This window comes from Vollenhovia emeryi, unplaced genomic scaffold (assembly GCF_000949405.1).
Source record: "Vollenhovia emeryi isolate VEMERY1.0 unplaced genomic scaffold, V.emery_V1.0 DF939408.1, whole genome shotgun sequence".
Taxonomy (NCBI): domain Eukaryota; kingdom Metazoa; phylum Arthropoda; class Insecta; order Hymenoptera; family Formicidae; genus Vollenhovia; species Vollenhovia emeryi.
In genome coordinates, this window is record NW_011966958.1 from 51769 (window position 1) to 65921 (window position 14153).

The 14153-nt window shown below is 42.1% G+C and overlaps 3 protein-coding genes across 6 annotated transcripts; 2 read left to right on the top strand and 1 right to left on the bottom strand.

The window, feature by feature from the left end:
- Window positions 1-78: 78 nt before the first annotated feature.
- On the top strand, window positions 79-3222 carry LOC105557905. Its single transcript, XM_012005306.1, has one exon. The coding sequence runs from the start codon at window positions 821-823 to the stop codon at window positions 2369-2371; it is 1551 nt and encodes a 516-aa protein (XP_011860696.1). The 5' UTR covers window positions 79-820; the 3' UTR covers window positions 2372-3222.
- Window positions 3223-3675: 453 nt separating this feature from the next.
- Window positions 3676-8371, top strand: LOC105557904 (modifier of mdg4-like). Of its 3 annotated transcripts, none has more exons than XM_012005304.1 (6): window positions 3676-3923; window positions 4137-4324; window positions 4927-5103; window positions 5323-5809; window positions 6428-6487; window positions 7686-8371. In XM_012005304.1, the coding sequence occupies exons 2-6, from the start codon at window positions 4142-4144 to the stop codon at window positions 8132-8134; spliced, it is 1356 nt and encodes a 451-aa protein (XP_011860694.1). In that variant the 5' UTR covers window positions 3676-3923; window positions 4137-4141; the 3' UTR covers window positions 8135-8371. The 3 variants fall into 3 exon arrangements, with proteins under 3 accessions (XP_011860694.1, XP_011860693.1, XP_011860695.1); XM_012005303.1 differs by having other exon boundaries at window positions 3677-3961; XM_012005305.1 differs by lacking the exon at window positions 6428-6487 and having other exon boundaries at window positions 3677-3961.
- Window positions 8372-9355: 984 nt separating this feature from the next.
- On the bottom strand, window positions 9356-13764 carry LOC105557906. Of its 2 annotated transcripts, none has more exons than XM_012005308.1 (9): window positions 13472-13764; window positions 13056-13176; window positions 12786-12898; window positions 12428-12560; window positions 12219-12350; window positions 11720-11829; window positions 11270-11476; window positions 10868-11192; window positions 9356-10320 (listed from the first exon to the last, which is right to left on the bottom strand). In XM_012005308.1, exons 1-9 carry the CDS (start codon window positions 13635-13637, stop codon window positions 9933-9935), a joined length of 1695 nt encoding a protein of 564 aa, XP_011860698.1. In that variant the 5' UTR covers window positions 13638-13764; the 3' UTR covers window positions 9356-9932. The 2 variants fall into 2 exon arrangements, with proteins under 2 accessions (XP_011860698.1, XP_011860697.1); XM_012005307.1 differs by lacking the exon at window positions 13472-13764 and adding an exon at window positions 13374-13457.
- Between the last annotated feature and the right edge of the window lie 389 nt (window positions 13765-14153).

Consider the following 14153-nt stretch of genomic DNA (forward strand, 5'->3'; position numbering starts at 1 on the left):
TCTTCTCTTATACAGCTTTGGCTAAAAGTATTTGCCACCCCACACCCTCCCTCGATTCTTAGAAATGTAACTTCCTTTGACTTTAATCAACCATTTTGTTACGTATCGGCACGCAATAAACGTTCCCATTTTCACCAACTGGTGTTGTTTATTTAGTCTGAATGTAAAATAATTGATTGAGATTTCACACAGATGGAAAATATTTTTGGCCAAGGCTGTATATGTTATGCTGCTACACTGTACTTGAATAAGTAATATTCATTATAGACGATTGTTACTACTTATTAGATCATCTTATTCTCGTTATGTTTAATTTAATACATTGGTAAGAAGAGGAGGCAAAATAATGTGAACGTCTATTATTTTCAGTTGCTTCACCGTTGTATGTTAACCACACAAAATTGTGGACTAGTGATTACAGGACAATGTTACCTATATTCGACCTGAAAGTATTGTAGGTGGAAATGGTGTAAACGTTTCATTTGGAAGCTTACTTTGGGTCAGGGTATAGGTCAGGTTCCGCGAACAGAGCACGGTATAAATTAGGTCTGTATCACAACATGAAACTTTTAATGCGACGTAAGCTGCAATTTCACGTTTCTATTGTGAGCCTCGAAAAAAATTGAAAGTTGAACTTTAACCCGTATATTTCGGTTTTATCGTCCCCTGTATATTTTTATATTATAAATTTCAGTCTTCTACGTATCACATGTGTATAACAGTGCATTGCTGTTCTCTACTGCATTTCCACTTTTAACATCTCGCATTTCCAGGAGCTGCGGCTTCCATCGCAACTTTCGTTAAGAGCAACTTATTACGAATGATCACCAACGAGGAGCTGGCACGGAGAATGGATGACATCTCTGAGAGCTTCTCGTCGACTTTGCACTCCCTGGCGCAGCAGGACAAGACTTTGAGCAAGATAGCGACGATCGTTAGAAACGCGACGAAGAAACAGCTGCAGTCCCGCCATCCTCGCGCGATTGTCACGTGCCTGTTGAAGATCCTGTTGCACTACGAGGGCGTGATGCACATGAATGGGTTCTGCGAGTGGAAACGTCGACGGAAGTTCAGGGTCGCCCGGGATTGCTATCACACCCTGCTGAGAAGCTACCTGCCGGAGAAGTCGCATGAGGTCGTGGAGACGATCGTGGAGGCCGTTTATCACGAGCAGCTCTGGAAATTCGAGACATTCTGCTTCGAGGTGATGTACAGCCTGCTGGACGTCAGTCCCGTCAGCGTCGGGCTGGTCATCCACGAGATCTGGAGCAAGCTAACGTCGCCGGAGATCGGCGTCGAGGACGCCCGCGGCATCGTCAGGGTGTTGTACGAGCTGCTGGACGTGTACGTGTGGCCGGCGACGCAGGACACGGTGGTGACGATCGAGGGGATGCTCGGGCTCTTTCACGCCAGCATCATCGCACGTTTGGCAACGGCCTCCGACTTTTCCTCCCCCTCGAGATCGCCGCCGCCGTCGCCGCTCGCGAGCCTCAAGAAGGGTCTGGAGGTCTGCCTGAGGAACACCATGAAGCACCTGTCGAACGACCAGCTGCTGGTAGTCGTGCAGCACTTGTGCTCGTGGACGGTGGCCACGGACACGAGCGACGAGTTCGTCCTCGAGTTCGGTAGCACCCTAGAATTCGCGGCCTACACGCATCAGGCGGACCTCTACGAGCAGACGCTCACGCCGGCGATCTTCCCGCTGCTGATGCGAATGGTGGGCTCGGACAGTCGGTTGACCAGTCTGCTGGGCAACCGGGTGCTACAGTACCTGCTGGACCGCAAGGACAACTGGGCGATCTTCGACACGCCCAGGATCTTCTTCGAGCACACGCGCCTCGACCTGCGTGTCGCGCAGTGCCGCAAGGAGGACCGGCTGTTCTTCAAGCTGCACCGTGAGCTGCTGCACGATAGCCTGCTAAAGAGTCTGGTGAATCATTCGGATTCGCGGATGAATCTCGAGACGACGTACTGCACGGTGTGCCTGATCGCCGTCGAGGTGCCCTGCGGCTTCATAGCCGCCGCCCTGGTCTGCCTCGCGATGAACCTGCAGGAGATCATTCTGCAGTGGCAGAACAACCGCGTCGAGGTGGCCTGTCACATGCACGCTACCATCATCTCCGTAATGTCCCTCATCTGTTGGATACACAAGGCCAAGGTGTTTTACAGCTATGTGAACAGAATCGTGATGGAACGGGCGCAATGGGCGCCGCACCTCAACCCGCCCATTCAGTCGCAATATAATTTCGCCTTGCACCATGTCCGCTGGAACAAGCCGGGGTTGTTCTTCGTCGACTGGGAGGCGCGCTACGGCCTCTGGAAGTGCTTCCGTCTCACCGACAGCCATAACGGCACCTCGTCGAGCGTGTGATATTAGAGACTGAACGTGATTTCTGAAACGAATCAGGATTTCAAAGGTCTCTCTTGACTCTGGTACACTTTGAACGAAGAAAGATTCATGGAAAGATAAAAAAACTCATCGTGGCCAGCCTAAATATAGATTGGAGAAAGAATGAAGAATTATATCTCGTGCTATAAATGGATCATTAATAGAGGCTTTATTGTGTAATAGCGTTATAATTTATAAAATGGGAATGTTTTTCAAAAAGTCGACCAAACTGGCAAGAAAGTGATCTTTATTTAGTTCACAACGTTTCGACCTCTTAATCGGGTCGTCTTCAAGTGTGGTCTACGAACAATCAAAGTAATTGAGCCGCGATGTAAAAAAGAAACAAAGGAAACACATTTACATTTTACTTAACTTACTAATCACACTGTCTAATTATTTTACCTAATTTCTAACAACCAGTACCCATTTTCACCAATAATTCCAGGTTTGACAATATGAATCTGCAAGACTCACGCACTCACTCAGCTGTTTCGGTTAAACAAATTACGCTCCGACAACTATAGGTACTTTCACCTTTATACATCACCATGCTAAAAAATAGACGTTCCTTTTGCTTTTTTAAGATCGCGGCTCAATTACTTTGATTGTCTGTAGACCACACTCGAAAAGGACCCGATTAAGAGGTCGAAATGTTGTGAACTAAATAAGGATCTTGCCAGTTTGGTCGACTTTTTGAAAAATATTCCCATTTTTTAATTAGGATTCACTTCAAAATTATAATTTCTTTGGAGCCAATCATTTTTCATTCCACTTCCCATACAGCACCGAAGCTTTCAGAAAACAAATTGTTGCAATGTTTCTGAAATGTTTCCGAAAGCTTCGGTGCTGTATGGGTTTCCATCGATCTCACAATACCTTCAACAAAATATTTCTATTACCAGGGATACTATTGAAAGGTAATGAACAATTGCGGAACATTAGATATTACGAATTTAGCTGGGAGCCGCGCTATTTTTTAGTGACAACTTTTTGAAATGTCGAAACCGCGGGTTCAATTGAAAGACATTTTCAAACACGCTCCAGTAAAATTTTCTCACGCCTTCGGTACTTTCCGCCGGAATATATTTTGTATGAAATACAATATAAAATATGTAGATATCACTGTGTGTCGTATCTCCACCTCGTTATTAGTCCGAGGTCTGATTAGTCATTGTAGTCGCGGCGCCATTGCTGCGAAATTGCGCGCGTCGCCATCTCGAAGCGCCGCGGAGATCGCATGATTTATGGCGCACTGCTTTTGTAATTCGCGCATATCGAGGTGACTCAGGCCCCCTCCCCCCCCCTCCCTGCGCGAGCGCGCACACGGTCCCGATTGCGTCTCTTGTGTTTGCACCAGCTTACGTTTACGCTGTTCGATATTCGAGGGGAAAGGTGGGACGATCGGTCAGACCCCCGGAGCACCGAGTATCTCAGGTTCGCCTGGTGATACGAGCCACCTGACAATGCTGTAGACGGACGATAGTGTCGGAAACCTCGTTGGTCTCGCCGCGGGAAGGGTCCTCCCCCGTTGAAGGTTAACTTCCTCCGCTTGTAAACACGGAATCGCCCGAGGTAAATAAGCCGCGCCTGGGGCTCGACGTTGTCCAACGTTTTTAACGACGCGAGTATAACGTAAAGCGTCGTGCAAGCCGTAGCCATGCAAGTGGCAGCCGCGACTCCACCGGGACCCTCTAACGACTCTCCTCCCGCCTTTACCGCCCAAGTACACCGAGTGTTTTTCACGTAGGGACAATGTCTGACGAACAATTCTCCTTGGTGTGGAACAGCTTCCCGACCAACCTGTCCTCGGGCCTGTACACCCTGCTGACGGACGAGCACCTCGTGGACGTCACGTTGGCCGCCGAGGGTCAGATTCTGCGAGCCCACAAGCTGATACTGTCGGTCTGCAGCACGTACTTCCGTGAGCTCTTCAAGGTACGTCAGTACCTTGGCGGAACAGCTGACCTTGGGACAGTATCTATGAAATAATTGTCCGTTGTTGGGCGGTGCAGCAAAATTCTTGCCTCTGTGTCTGAACGAAACTGCGTTGTATGCCCGAGAGAAAATCCGGCGCCTAAACTGTAAAAGATCTTGTTAGCCGGCGAGAGTCCCTCGGGATCAATTTTAGCGGCGCTTTTATCGATAAAAGAAGATTCAGAATGTGGACCCGAGAGAGTAAAACGTTGTAGGGGACCAATTCGATCATTAAACGAATCGATTTAGTGATTAACTGATTGAACGACACTTACTTGGGACAATTAAGTTAATTGCCAATTCAATTATGATATGCTCTAGTTCAATACTGTTTCAAAACTGAACAAGTTATCGGCGCGCAGCTTCTACGTTGACAAAAGCTGTTTACGCAAAATATTAGGCACAATCGTCACAGGCCTCTCTGTCATGCAATTTATTTTAATGCCGAGTACGCACGTTAAACACTGTTTTGAAATTACAAGTCGACCACCTTGCCGAGGCCGTTGCGCCGACAGTACGCGAGCCGCACTTGCTGAAGCTCCGGCGATTTGTTTTGCGCACAGGGCAACTCGTGCAAGCATCCCATTGTCATACTGAAAGATGTCAATTATCGAGACCTGTCGGCTATGCTGCATTTCATGTATCAGGGCGAGGTCAATATCAAGCAGGAGGATATCGCCGGCTTCCTGAAAGTCGCGGAGGCTCTACAGATAAAAGGACTGACCACGGACTCGGACGAGGTTCGTCGTACGAATGTCGGAATTATCTTTGCCGAGATGCATAGCGCCTCGGGGAAAATGCTAATGTTCAAGTAACGATGCACGGAATGTTAGATAAAGCGCGATGTTGCTTACCTGAAACGACGTCGCTCTTTTTTTTTGTTCCAAATTAATCTCCACGCGAACTCCAATAAGATATGTTTAAAGTGCGCAGCGTTTTTACGGATTGCTGCATTGCAGAGATTGAGGGAGACTCTCGGGAAGAATGACGAGGACTTCGAGGATCGCGGTTTCTACGAGGTGGAGAGGGAGAAGTGCGACCCCGGCGGTACGGACGAGAGCGTCTCCACGTTCGGCAGGCTGACGCACATCGTGAAAGAGCAGTCGACAACGAGGCAGAGCACCTCGACTGACGATGACAACTCGGCGAAAGAGAGACCGTTTACCATACAAACGTCAGCCGTCGCTGACGCCTGCCGCTGGCAGGCCTGCACGGAGGCCGACTACAGTGTCCCGGACGAGCGGACGGCGTTTAGCGGCAAGAGAAGCAGAAGCACGGATGCGCCGTGCGAAGAACAGCCACTGGACTGCACGTCCGACGTGAGCCAACCACGATCGGCCAAGCACGAACCGTTGGATTACACGATGGACACGGACGCGGATTCGGGCTACAGATACACGGCGGAAAAGATACTCTATGCCGGCAACGAGAACGCGCCGAAACAAGGTAGTGATCCTCCCTTCCGTCCTGTCGGCATCTCGTGTACTTTAAAGGCAACGCTAACGGTAGATCGAATGACGTCGTCGAAACGTCATCCGGAGCTGAAACGCCCTTCGGCAAAGAGAAAAGCTTGCTGTACCAGCGATACCGGCGCCCCAAAGGTTTGACGCACTCAAGTGTTGCCACGGATAGATGTGTACTTTGTTTATTGAGGCTCATTGTCACACGTTTGACTGCGACGCAAGCTCCTGAGCACTTTTACATACCGTTTGATTAACCCCCGGTATCTCTAACGTGGACCATTTTAGATCTCATCGCCATCCCGCCGACAAGCGACACTGTTTCTCCGTCAAATCTCTAACGCATCGCGATTGAGCGGGTATGGCCATTTGTCGCGCTGAGACTGCCGTGTAAATCAGTTCGTTCGTCGAACCGCAACGCCGGGGGTTAAAGTCAATTTTAATCTCTGTAATCGACGCAACATCACTCTTGCATGTTCACGCGAATGGGTGTTTCAAATCCGAGCAAGCGAAACGTTCCTCGAGTTATGCTCTGCATAAATTCACCACAGGCACCTCATCTCATCGGCCATGAATGTCTAGAGAAAGCGATGTTATCTTACAGATTTCGCGCCAGATACGCAGTTAGTTCCCTACAATCAGAATTCACAAACTCAGCCGTTCGGTACGTTTTACACTTCTGCCGCACGTTTTGCCTGTCGTACACGCACTTCTCAATTCGTTCGGCAGCATGTCCGAAGGAAGGACCAATTCGCAAGATACCTTTTTTTCTTGCAGGAGGATCGTGCATTTCATATCCCAGTACTTGCGTATTGGTTCTACGCCGACAATGTTCTTGTCACCTGTTTCACTTTAAATTATAATTCTCGTGCTAATTTGTCATTTTGTTCGATTGTATCGATTGTACAATGAATGAAGCAATTTTGTTACTGGAAAAAATTGCGTAATTCGAGAGAATTTTCTCTTAAAATTTATCCTGAAAATCACGTAATTGTAGGACAACACGGCATTGCGAAGAATTTTATGAGAGTTTTTTGAAATTTTACCATACATTTTACTAGTAATTATTCTTAGGTCCGGTTTCACCCAACGTCGTTTAACTTTGATCTTTGTTCAATTCACGTTTGTCTCTTTCTAAAGTAACAGTTAGAAAGAGACAAAGAATGAATTAAGCTGAGCTCAAAGTTAAGCGACGTTGGCGAAATCAAGTTTTAGTATACATTTTACTATGGTAAAATTTCAGGAAACTCAAAATTCTTCAAAATGCCACGTTGTCCCGTGATTTTCAGGGTAAATTGTAAATTATCTTCGTGTAGCAATTTTTTAATGTAGATTTATAAGGTCCGGTTTCACCAAACATCGCGTAACTTTAATCTCAGTTTAATTGATGTTTGTCTCTTTCTAAAGTAATAGTTGAAAAGAGACAAAGAACGAATTAAGCTGAGCTCAAAGTTAAGCGACTTTAGTGAAACCAGACCTACGTGATACCTCGTTCTCTTATTACATACTTCTTTTCCGGTGTCTCAGAAGCCGCATCTCTGCTGTGCACACTGCTTATAAATATATTAGATCGGTGCAAAGTTAGCTCTCTTTCAAGCTCTGTTATTAAATCAAATTAGGAAACTGAAGTACTTTGAAAAGACCTTCCCGTACATGAAGCCCAGAATTGTGCTTTTACTGAAATTGCATTTTTTAACTTTACCTGAAAAACACAAGCCTCTTGCATCAATCTAATACTTCTCACGCTCTCACTCTCTTTCTTACTCATTTACGTACATCTATTTAACACCTTTATGCACCTCCCTCGATAACGCTATCGAGTCGAATGCATCTTTGATATTCTCTCATGTCTCTCTCGCCAGGTCTGAGCGACACGGCGACTTATCCCAGCGACTTCACTTACGAGACTGCGAATTCCAGCAACAAGGGACGGCGTACCGTCAAGGGCATCCCTGGCAGCAGTTTGCCGTTGGAGACAACGTTGCGTGTCGTTTCCGAGCTGGGGCCGACGCTGCGCATGGAGCACGGCAAGGTGATACGCATGTACGCGTGTCCGTGGTGCCTGCGCCAGTTCACGCGCAAGGAGAACCTCAAGCTCCACGTCCGTTATATTCACGGTCCGCTTGAAAGTCTCACGTGTAAGCTTTGTGGCAATAAATATAAGAACAGTAACAGTCTGCGTGTACACTCCTACCTCTATCACAACGCCAAGCGGGATAAGAGCAGCAAGTCGCTGGTGGCTTGCGACGACGGTGTCAGCGTCGACGAGGGCGACGGCGGCACCGGCGACAGTGGCGGTGACGGCATGTGAAGGCGACAGTCCCCCTCGACAAGTTCTCCCGTCGATGTGCCCGTCGAGAAAGGGCAGCGAGGATTAACGAGTGTTGATGAAATGAGAAGCGACGAGAGCCGCGACTGAAATTTGTTATATTTATACCTGCGCACCATACTACAACTCGCACGTTCTAGACATATAAGGAGTACCGACTATTTCTATACGATGCTAAACGAGAGGTTTTTAGAAATAAAGCGCCTTATTGTACACACACGTTCTTGCAAAACTGTCTACCCTTCCTATCCGCCATCCGGTCTTCGTCGCTCCCGCGACTTCTGAAATTCGGCGAATTATGTATACGAGTATATAATGAGTACTTCGTGTGTACAAGCGTTGCGTTGCAAGCGCAAATATATGGGAATAAATACGTGAAAAGATTAAAAAATCTTGCACAGCTTCGGCCTCTGGTCTAGTTTTTTATTTTATATTTGTTTTTTTCTTTTCAGGGCAATTATTTTAATTAAAAGAAATAGTTACGCTCATTTCTTAGTAATGACATAAATTCGAAGTCACGGCCAATGTATTATACGAGCAAAAGTACAATTATTATTAGATTAACCAAATTTATTCTACACAAAATTATCGATTTCGATTGAAAGTACAAAAAGTATACAATTATTTTAAGTTACTATATCAATTCTAGAAACATAATGGACCGATCAATGCGGTAATTTCAATATATATTACAAGTAGTTCATCGTACTGCCAAAAAGGCAGTACATTTTGTTGCAATTCAAAATTTATCGAAAAATTACAATTCTCAAGAAATATTGCAATAATCGGAAATAAGGCGAGCTAATCGAAACAAATTGAACATATTTAGCATAAACTAACATTCTTAAAATTTATTTATTCATACATATTATATATTCTTATATTACATATTTTATATTACATTTTAAAGTATTACATTTTAAAGTCTGCCATTGGTAATGACCGCCAAAGTGTCCGAAATATTGTTAGTCGAAAAACACATGTTACAAAGTGCTTTATACGTTCGACGAGCTATCAGCCTGTTGAACTTGCGCTTTAACAATTGATTTAAACCTGAAAATATGACATTTTGAAGAATTTTATGAGTTTTCTGAAATTATACCATACAATTTACTAACATTTTACTAACAATTATTATTATAACAATAGTTATAACATAACAACAAAATACTTGTTAGTAAAATGTTAGTAAAATGTATGGTATAATTTCAGAAAACTCATAAAATTCTTCAAAATGTCATATTTTCAGGGTGAATTTTAAGAAAAAATTCTAGCGGTTAAACCAAATGAGACTAACATTTTTTGCTTCATATGTATTATTGCTCAAGCAGAGGGACTCATTATAAGTCAGTTTCAAACAGAGATAAATAAAAATGGGACTAAAATATGTATAGTGTATCAAAGGGAAATGAGTATTAATTGTATTAATTTGCGGATAGATATTAAAAAAAAAAGAATTACAATTTCTAAATCGAAATAAAACATATGAGAATACGTTGCATGATATCGCTTTACATTAGCTGCGTTTGGCAGAAGAAGCTGCTTGGCAACTATTGTAAAATTCGTGAGTTTGATTGAAGTATGCTCTTAGATTCAATTAAAATTAAAAGCATACGCCAATTAGATTGAAGATTTTTACAACAGTTGCAGAGCAACGTTTTCTGCTAAGCGCAGCCATTTTTACATTCACAAAATATCCAGTCCTAACGTTTGACATTATCGCGGTCTTCATGTTTGACAGATTACACAAACTAAACGGAGATTGAAACTATGCGAAGATTTAGCCCGCGGTAGCATTAATGATGCATGGCGGCGTAAAACGCACGTAGCGTATGGTATTCCTAATGTTGACATATGTTGAAGACAATGTGATCGCTATACCAATTATTACTATGAAAAGACCAAAGTAATTAATCGCCCTTTCCAGATTCCATAATTTTTTCGTCTTCGCAAGCGTTCCTGTAGTCTCCTCTTGTACATTACTCGTAGACTCGATTTGATTTCTGGCTGGCTCTACAGCATCGATGAGAAGCGGCTGCTCCTCCTGACGAGATCTAGTCAGTGGAATTTGTGTAGTTTTGTTCCTACGTTCGCCCCCATAATCGACGAGCTCGTCTGAATCCGAATCTATCTCGTCATCCAAGTCGTCGAAGTAGAGATACGTGTAGCTGGTAAAAATTTAATAATAAAATGCTACATACAGGTTGAATAGATTCAAAATGCTTTGAAAAATGAAATTTTTAACTTACATGATGATTAATAAAAAAAGTATTCAAATATAAGAAGACAAGAGGTATTAAACGAGCCAAACAAAAACAACAAATACAATAACGTTTCTAAAGCAAAAAAAAGCGGAATGTTTCAACTACTAAATCTTCATCAGCCGATAAATCAATATACATAAATGAAAATTAAATCGAGATAAGATTTATGTTCTCTTTTATTAAGTATTAAAAAAATTTTGTAGTCTATCTTATCTTTATTTAATTAATTTTTATTTATAAATATTGATTTATCGAATGATTAGGACTTGAAGTTGGAACGTTCCGCTTTTTATTTTTCGTTTTGTTACTTTGAGTAAACAGTATTATATTTGCTAACTTTTTATTTTGCTCGTTTACTGTCCCTCATCTTATTCCTTGATTGCTTAGCATACACAAGCCTGGCTCTGTTCATTTATTATTTAAAATTTAGATATATCTAAGTATACGATACCTGCGAGGATTATTCGTGGCGCTCAGAAAACCGTAGTAAGTTGAGCAGGAATGAGCTCCAGGTGCCATCAAGCGCCGCCCTTCGCCGTTAAATCTTTTGCGAGAACCTGAATACATCTGTTCCTCAGTGGTTGCTACATGACCCGATTCTTTCTTCAAAGCTAACGCACGAATATATATTAGAGGTGGTAAAACAAAAACCAATGATCCGGTTAATGAACCACCAATTAGGGCCATGACGATGTCGAATCGTGATACTGATTCGCCTACAACCACACTGAGAAAAACCACCGCCGATCTCATGGCGCATCGTTTCCATCCGAAAGCTAATTCGACATAACAGTAAGACAAATTAATTGTGGTTGCAATTAAAACAAGTAATTGTAAATAAATAGTTCTTTACTTCTTTGCACGTTCCACTGGTCCTCCAGATGTTGAAAGAGCGCCGAGTAGCCGATCACGCTGGAGAAACATAGTTGAAGAGCGGCTAGTAGAATAGCGATATTCGCAACCGATCCGGATGGCACAGCTTCAAGGATATTGGCTGTTGTATTGCCGCCGTACTTCCACACAGCTAGGCAAGCGGTAATGGTGAACAACGATCCACTTGCTGTTATAAAAAAAAATTAATGTAAGAAATATACTAACAGTTGCAAGAAAGATGAACGGGATATGACTTGGAGCCATAAAATATGATGTTAATATTGAGACACTAGATACAAAATTATTTGAGATTACAAAATGGAAACTTGAAGAAATAGAAGGAAAATATTTTATACTAATTGTAACTTCTCCTGAGGTATACATACATAGAGACAAGATGCAAGAAATAATTTTTCTCGCTATTTCTTACCCATAAAAGAAAAGAAAATGGCTTTATTGATGTCTCGTGGACGACGCATATCAACTTGTATCGTCATTAAAGTAGGATGCACATCGAACTGAAAAGCTAGCATACCATATCTGAAAATTCATTCAAACAATTATTGAATGCTAAGTATTTTAAAGTATAGCATTTTAAAATTATTAAAAATCGTTTATTGATTTAAAATACGTGAATTTGCTGACGACAACAATTCCATCTAACGAAACTGTGTTATATGTACGAGAGTAACGGCGCACAGGACGGGAAAATGGTATATGAATTCACACATTAGATTAAAATTATTGGGCTACCTGCATCTAAAAATTGACTTGGTGTTCTCGTTTCCTATTCGACAAATAATCATTAATTAATTGATCGTTTGATTCGGCAAATGTATACCCAATACATTATTCTGTGATTGTATTTGACTGTCGAGAAAGGCGCTCGTGTTAAATGCGTATTTGTGTGATGCAGAAGTTGCACGTACCCGGAAATAAATTTATCCCACGTTGGAGAGGTAGCAATTGGTGCGTCAGATGTTCGGTCATCAGACACAATGCTCCACCACGTTAATATTGCTGTTAAGGTGACCGTTATACCAGAGCATGTTGCAACCCATCTATAATAATAAGGTAAATAATATTTCTCTCCGAAATGTATGAATTATAATAATGAAATACAGTTTATCTTCCATACTTCATATCTCGTGGACTGCCCAGCCACATCAATGGACAAAGTAAAAGGCCGACTATTAGCAGCCAATAACAGAAGGAGAGATCAAAACGCTGTCCCGATATCTTGAGCCCAAACAGATGTAAGTTCTGCGAAGCTAAGAAATCATTTGCATTTAACAAAATTATTATACAATCTTGTAACGTCCATCAGAAGACTACTAAAAACTGTAATGCGAAGAGGATATCTTTTCAGTCTTCATTCAACGTATCCAATCGGCGAAGTTTATTAAATTTAAATTTAAAGAAAAAATTAGAAAATAAAAATTAGTTTTTATTATTAATGCATAAGTATAATTCCAAGATATCTTTTTTTTACTTACCGACTAATAAATTCGGGATACCGCAACCAAACACTGTCAGATCTAAAAGCAGAGTGACGATGGATCGTGCACGCTGTCCCATTGTTAATTCCGTTACAGCGGCGAGAGGATAGCTATAATTTTAATTGTATCTAGACGTAGAATCTACATTGTGAAATGTTCTTATTGTAAAATAGATTAAAGAATCTAATACAAAGGTAATAAAGAGGAATTTTTACAGACATGCGTACAGTTTTAAATATTTAATTCTAGTTTGACGTTGGAGAATACCGATTTTTTTGTGAAATTTGTGGATCCAGAGCAGTCGCGATAATCCATGATTTTCCCAGCAGAATGGCCGTATAAATTTGCAAACCAAGGACAACAAGCACCAAAGGGATTCCGTACAGTCCTAATGACAAGTATATATGTATATTTTTTCCATTCTCCTTTATGCATTGACACGTATCCGATATAATTCTTTAATTTTGAGGATCATATTGTAATTTAGCAATGCAAACAGAATGGAATAAACGAGTAATTATTCAACTTTCCTAATTATTAATTTCAAATATTTTTAAATCGTAATTGGAAAAGATGAAAGATTACAAAGGTTTCTCAGAGTGTTCGATATTCTTCCAAAATATGCCATGTAGTTTCTGTCAGAAACTTCTCTTATCCTGACAAAAATTGCAGCGTGATCTCACCACACTGGATAGTCGACCGTGGTAGCGCGATTATCGGGAATACGCCGAAAATATCAATAATGCATAGAGTGGCGAAGAGCAGCGACAATCCTGAATTCTTATCCTTCAACAACGTTGCACTTTCGGGATTCATGTTGTTCGCTGTGATATCGCGGTACTGAGACATACGACGTTCATCGTTATAAGAATCTGGACCGGTTTTTACGCACCGTACCGCAGCACCGAGGTAACTCGACACCGTATCGAACACGAGTGACTTAGCCTGGACGGGAGAGCCACGGGGAAGACCTACAATGTATGACTTTCGTATTTAGCAAGTTGTCGTAGACTAGACGATAAAGCGTATTCAAAATGCTCTATTTCAAGTAATATAATTGTCATTCTTGACGTCACAACTATCTATTTGAAAAGCAACCTAGTTTTAATTATACTGAGTAAATATATATTTTTCCTTCTATTGTACGTTTCACATTTTCCTATTATTTGATTCAATTTAGGCCACTTTTTAAGTGATTTGTATCCTTATCTATACTTGTATGGCTATTTCAAGACAAAGACCAGAGATTTTATCAACTTCACATTTTTGAATTTATTGTGACTAATATTACAATTGTATTGATGTATGTACAGTGCGGTGCATTAATTCGGTTCGGGTCGTATCATCAAAAACATCTATGTTTAA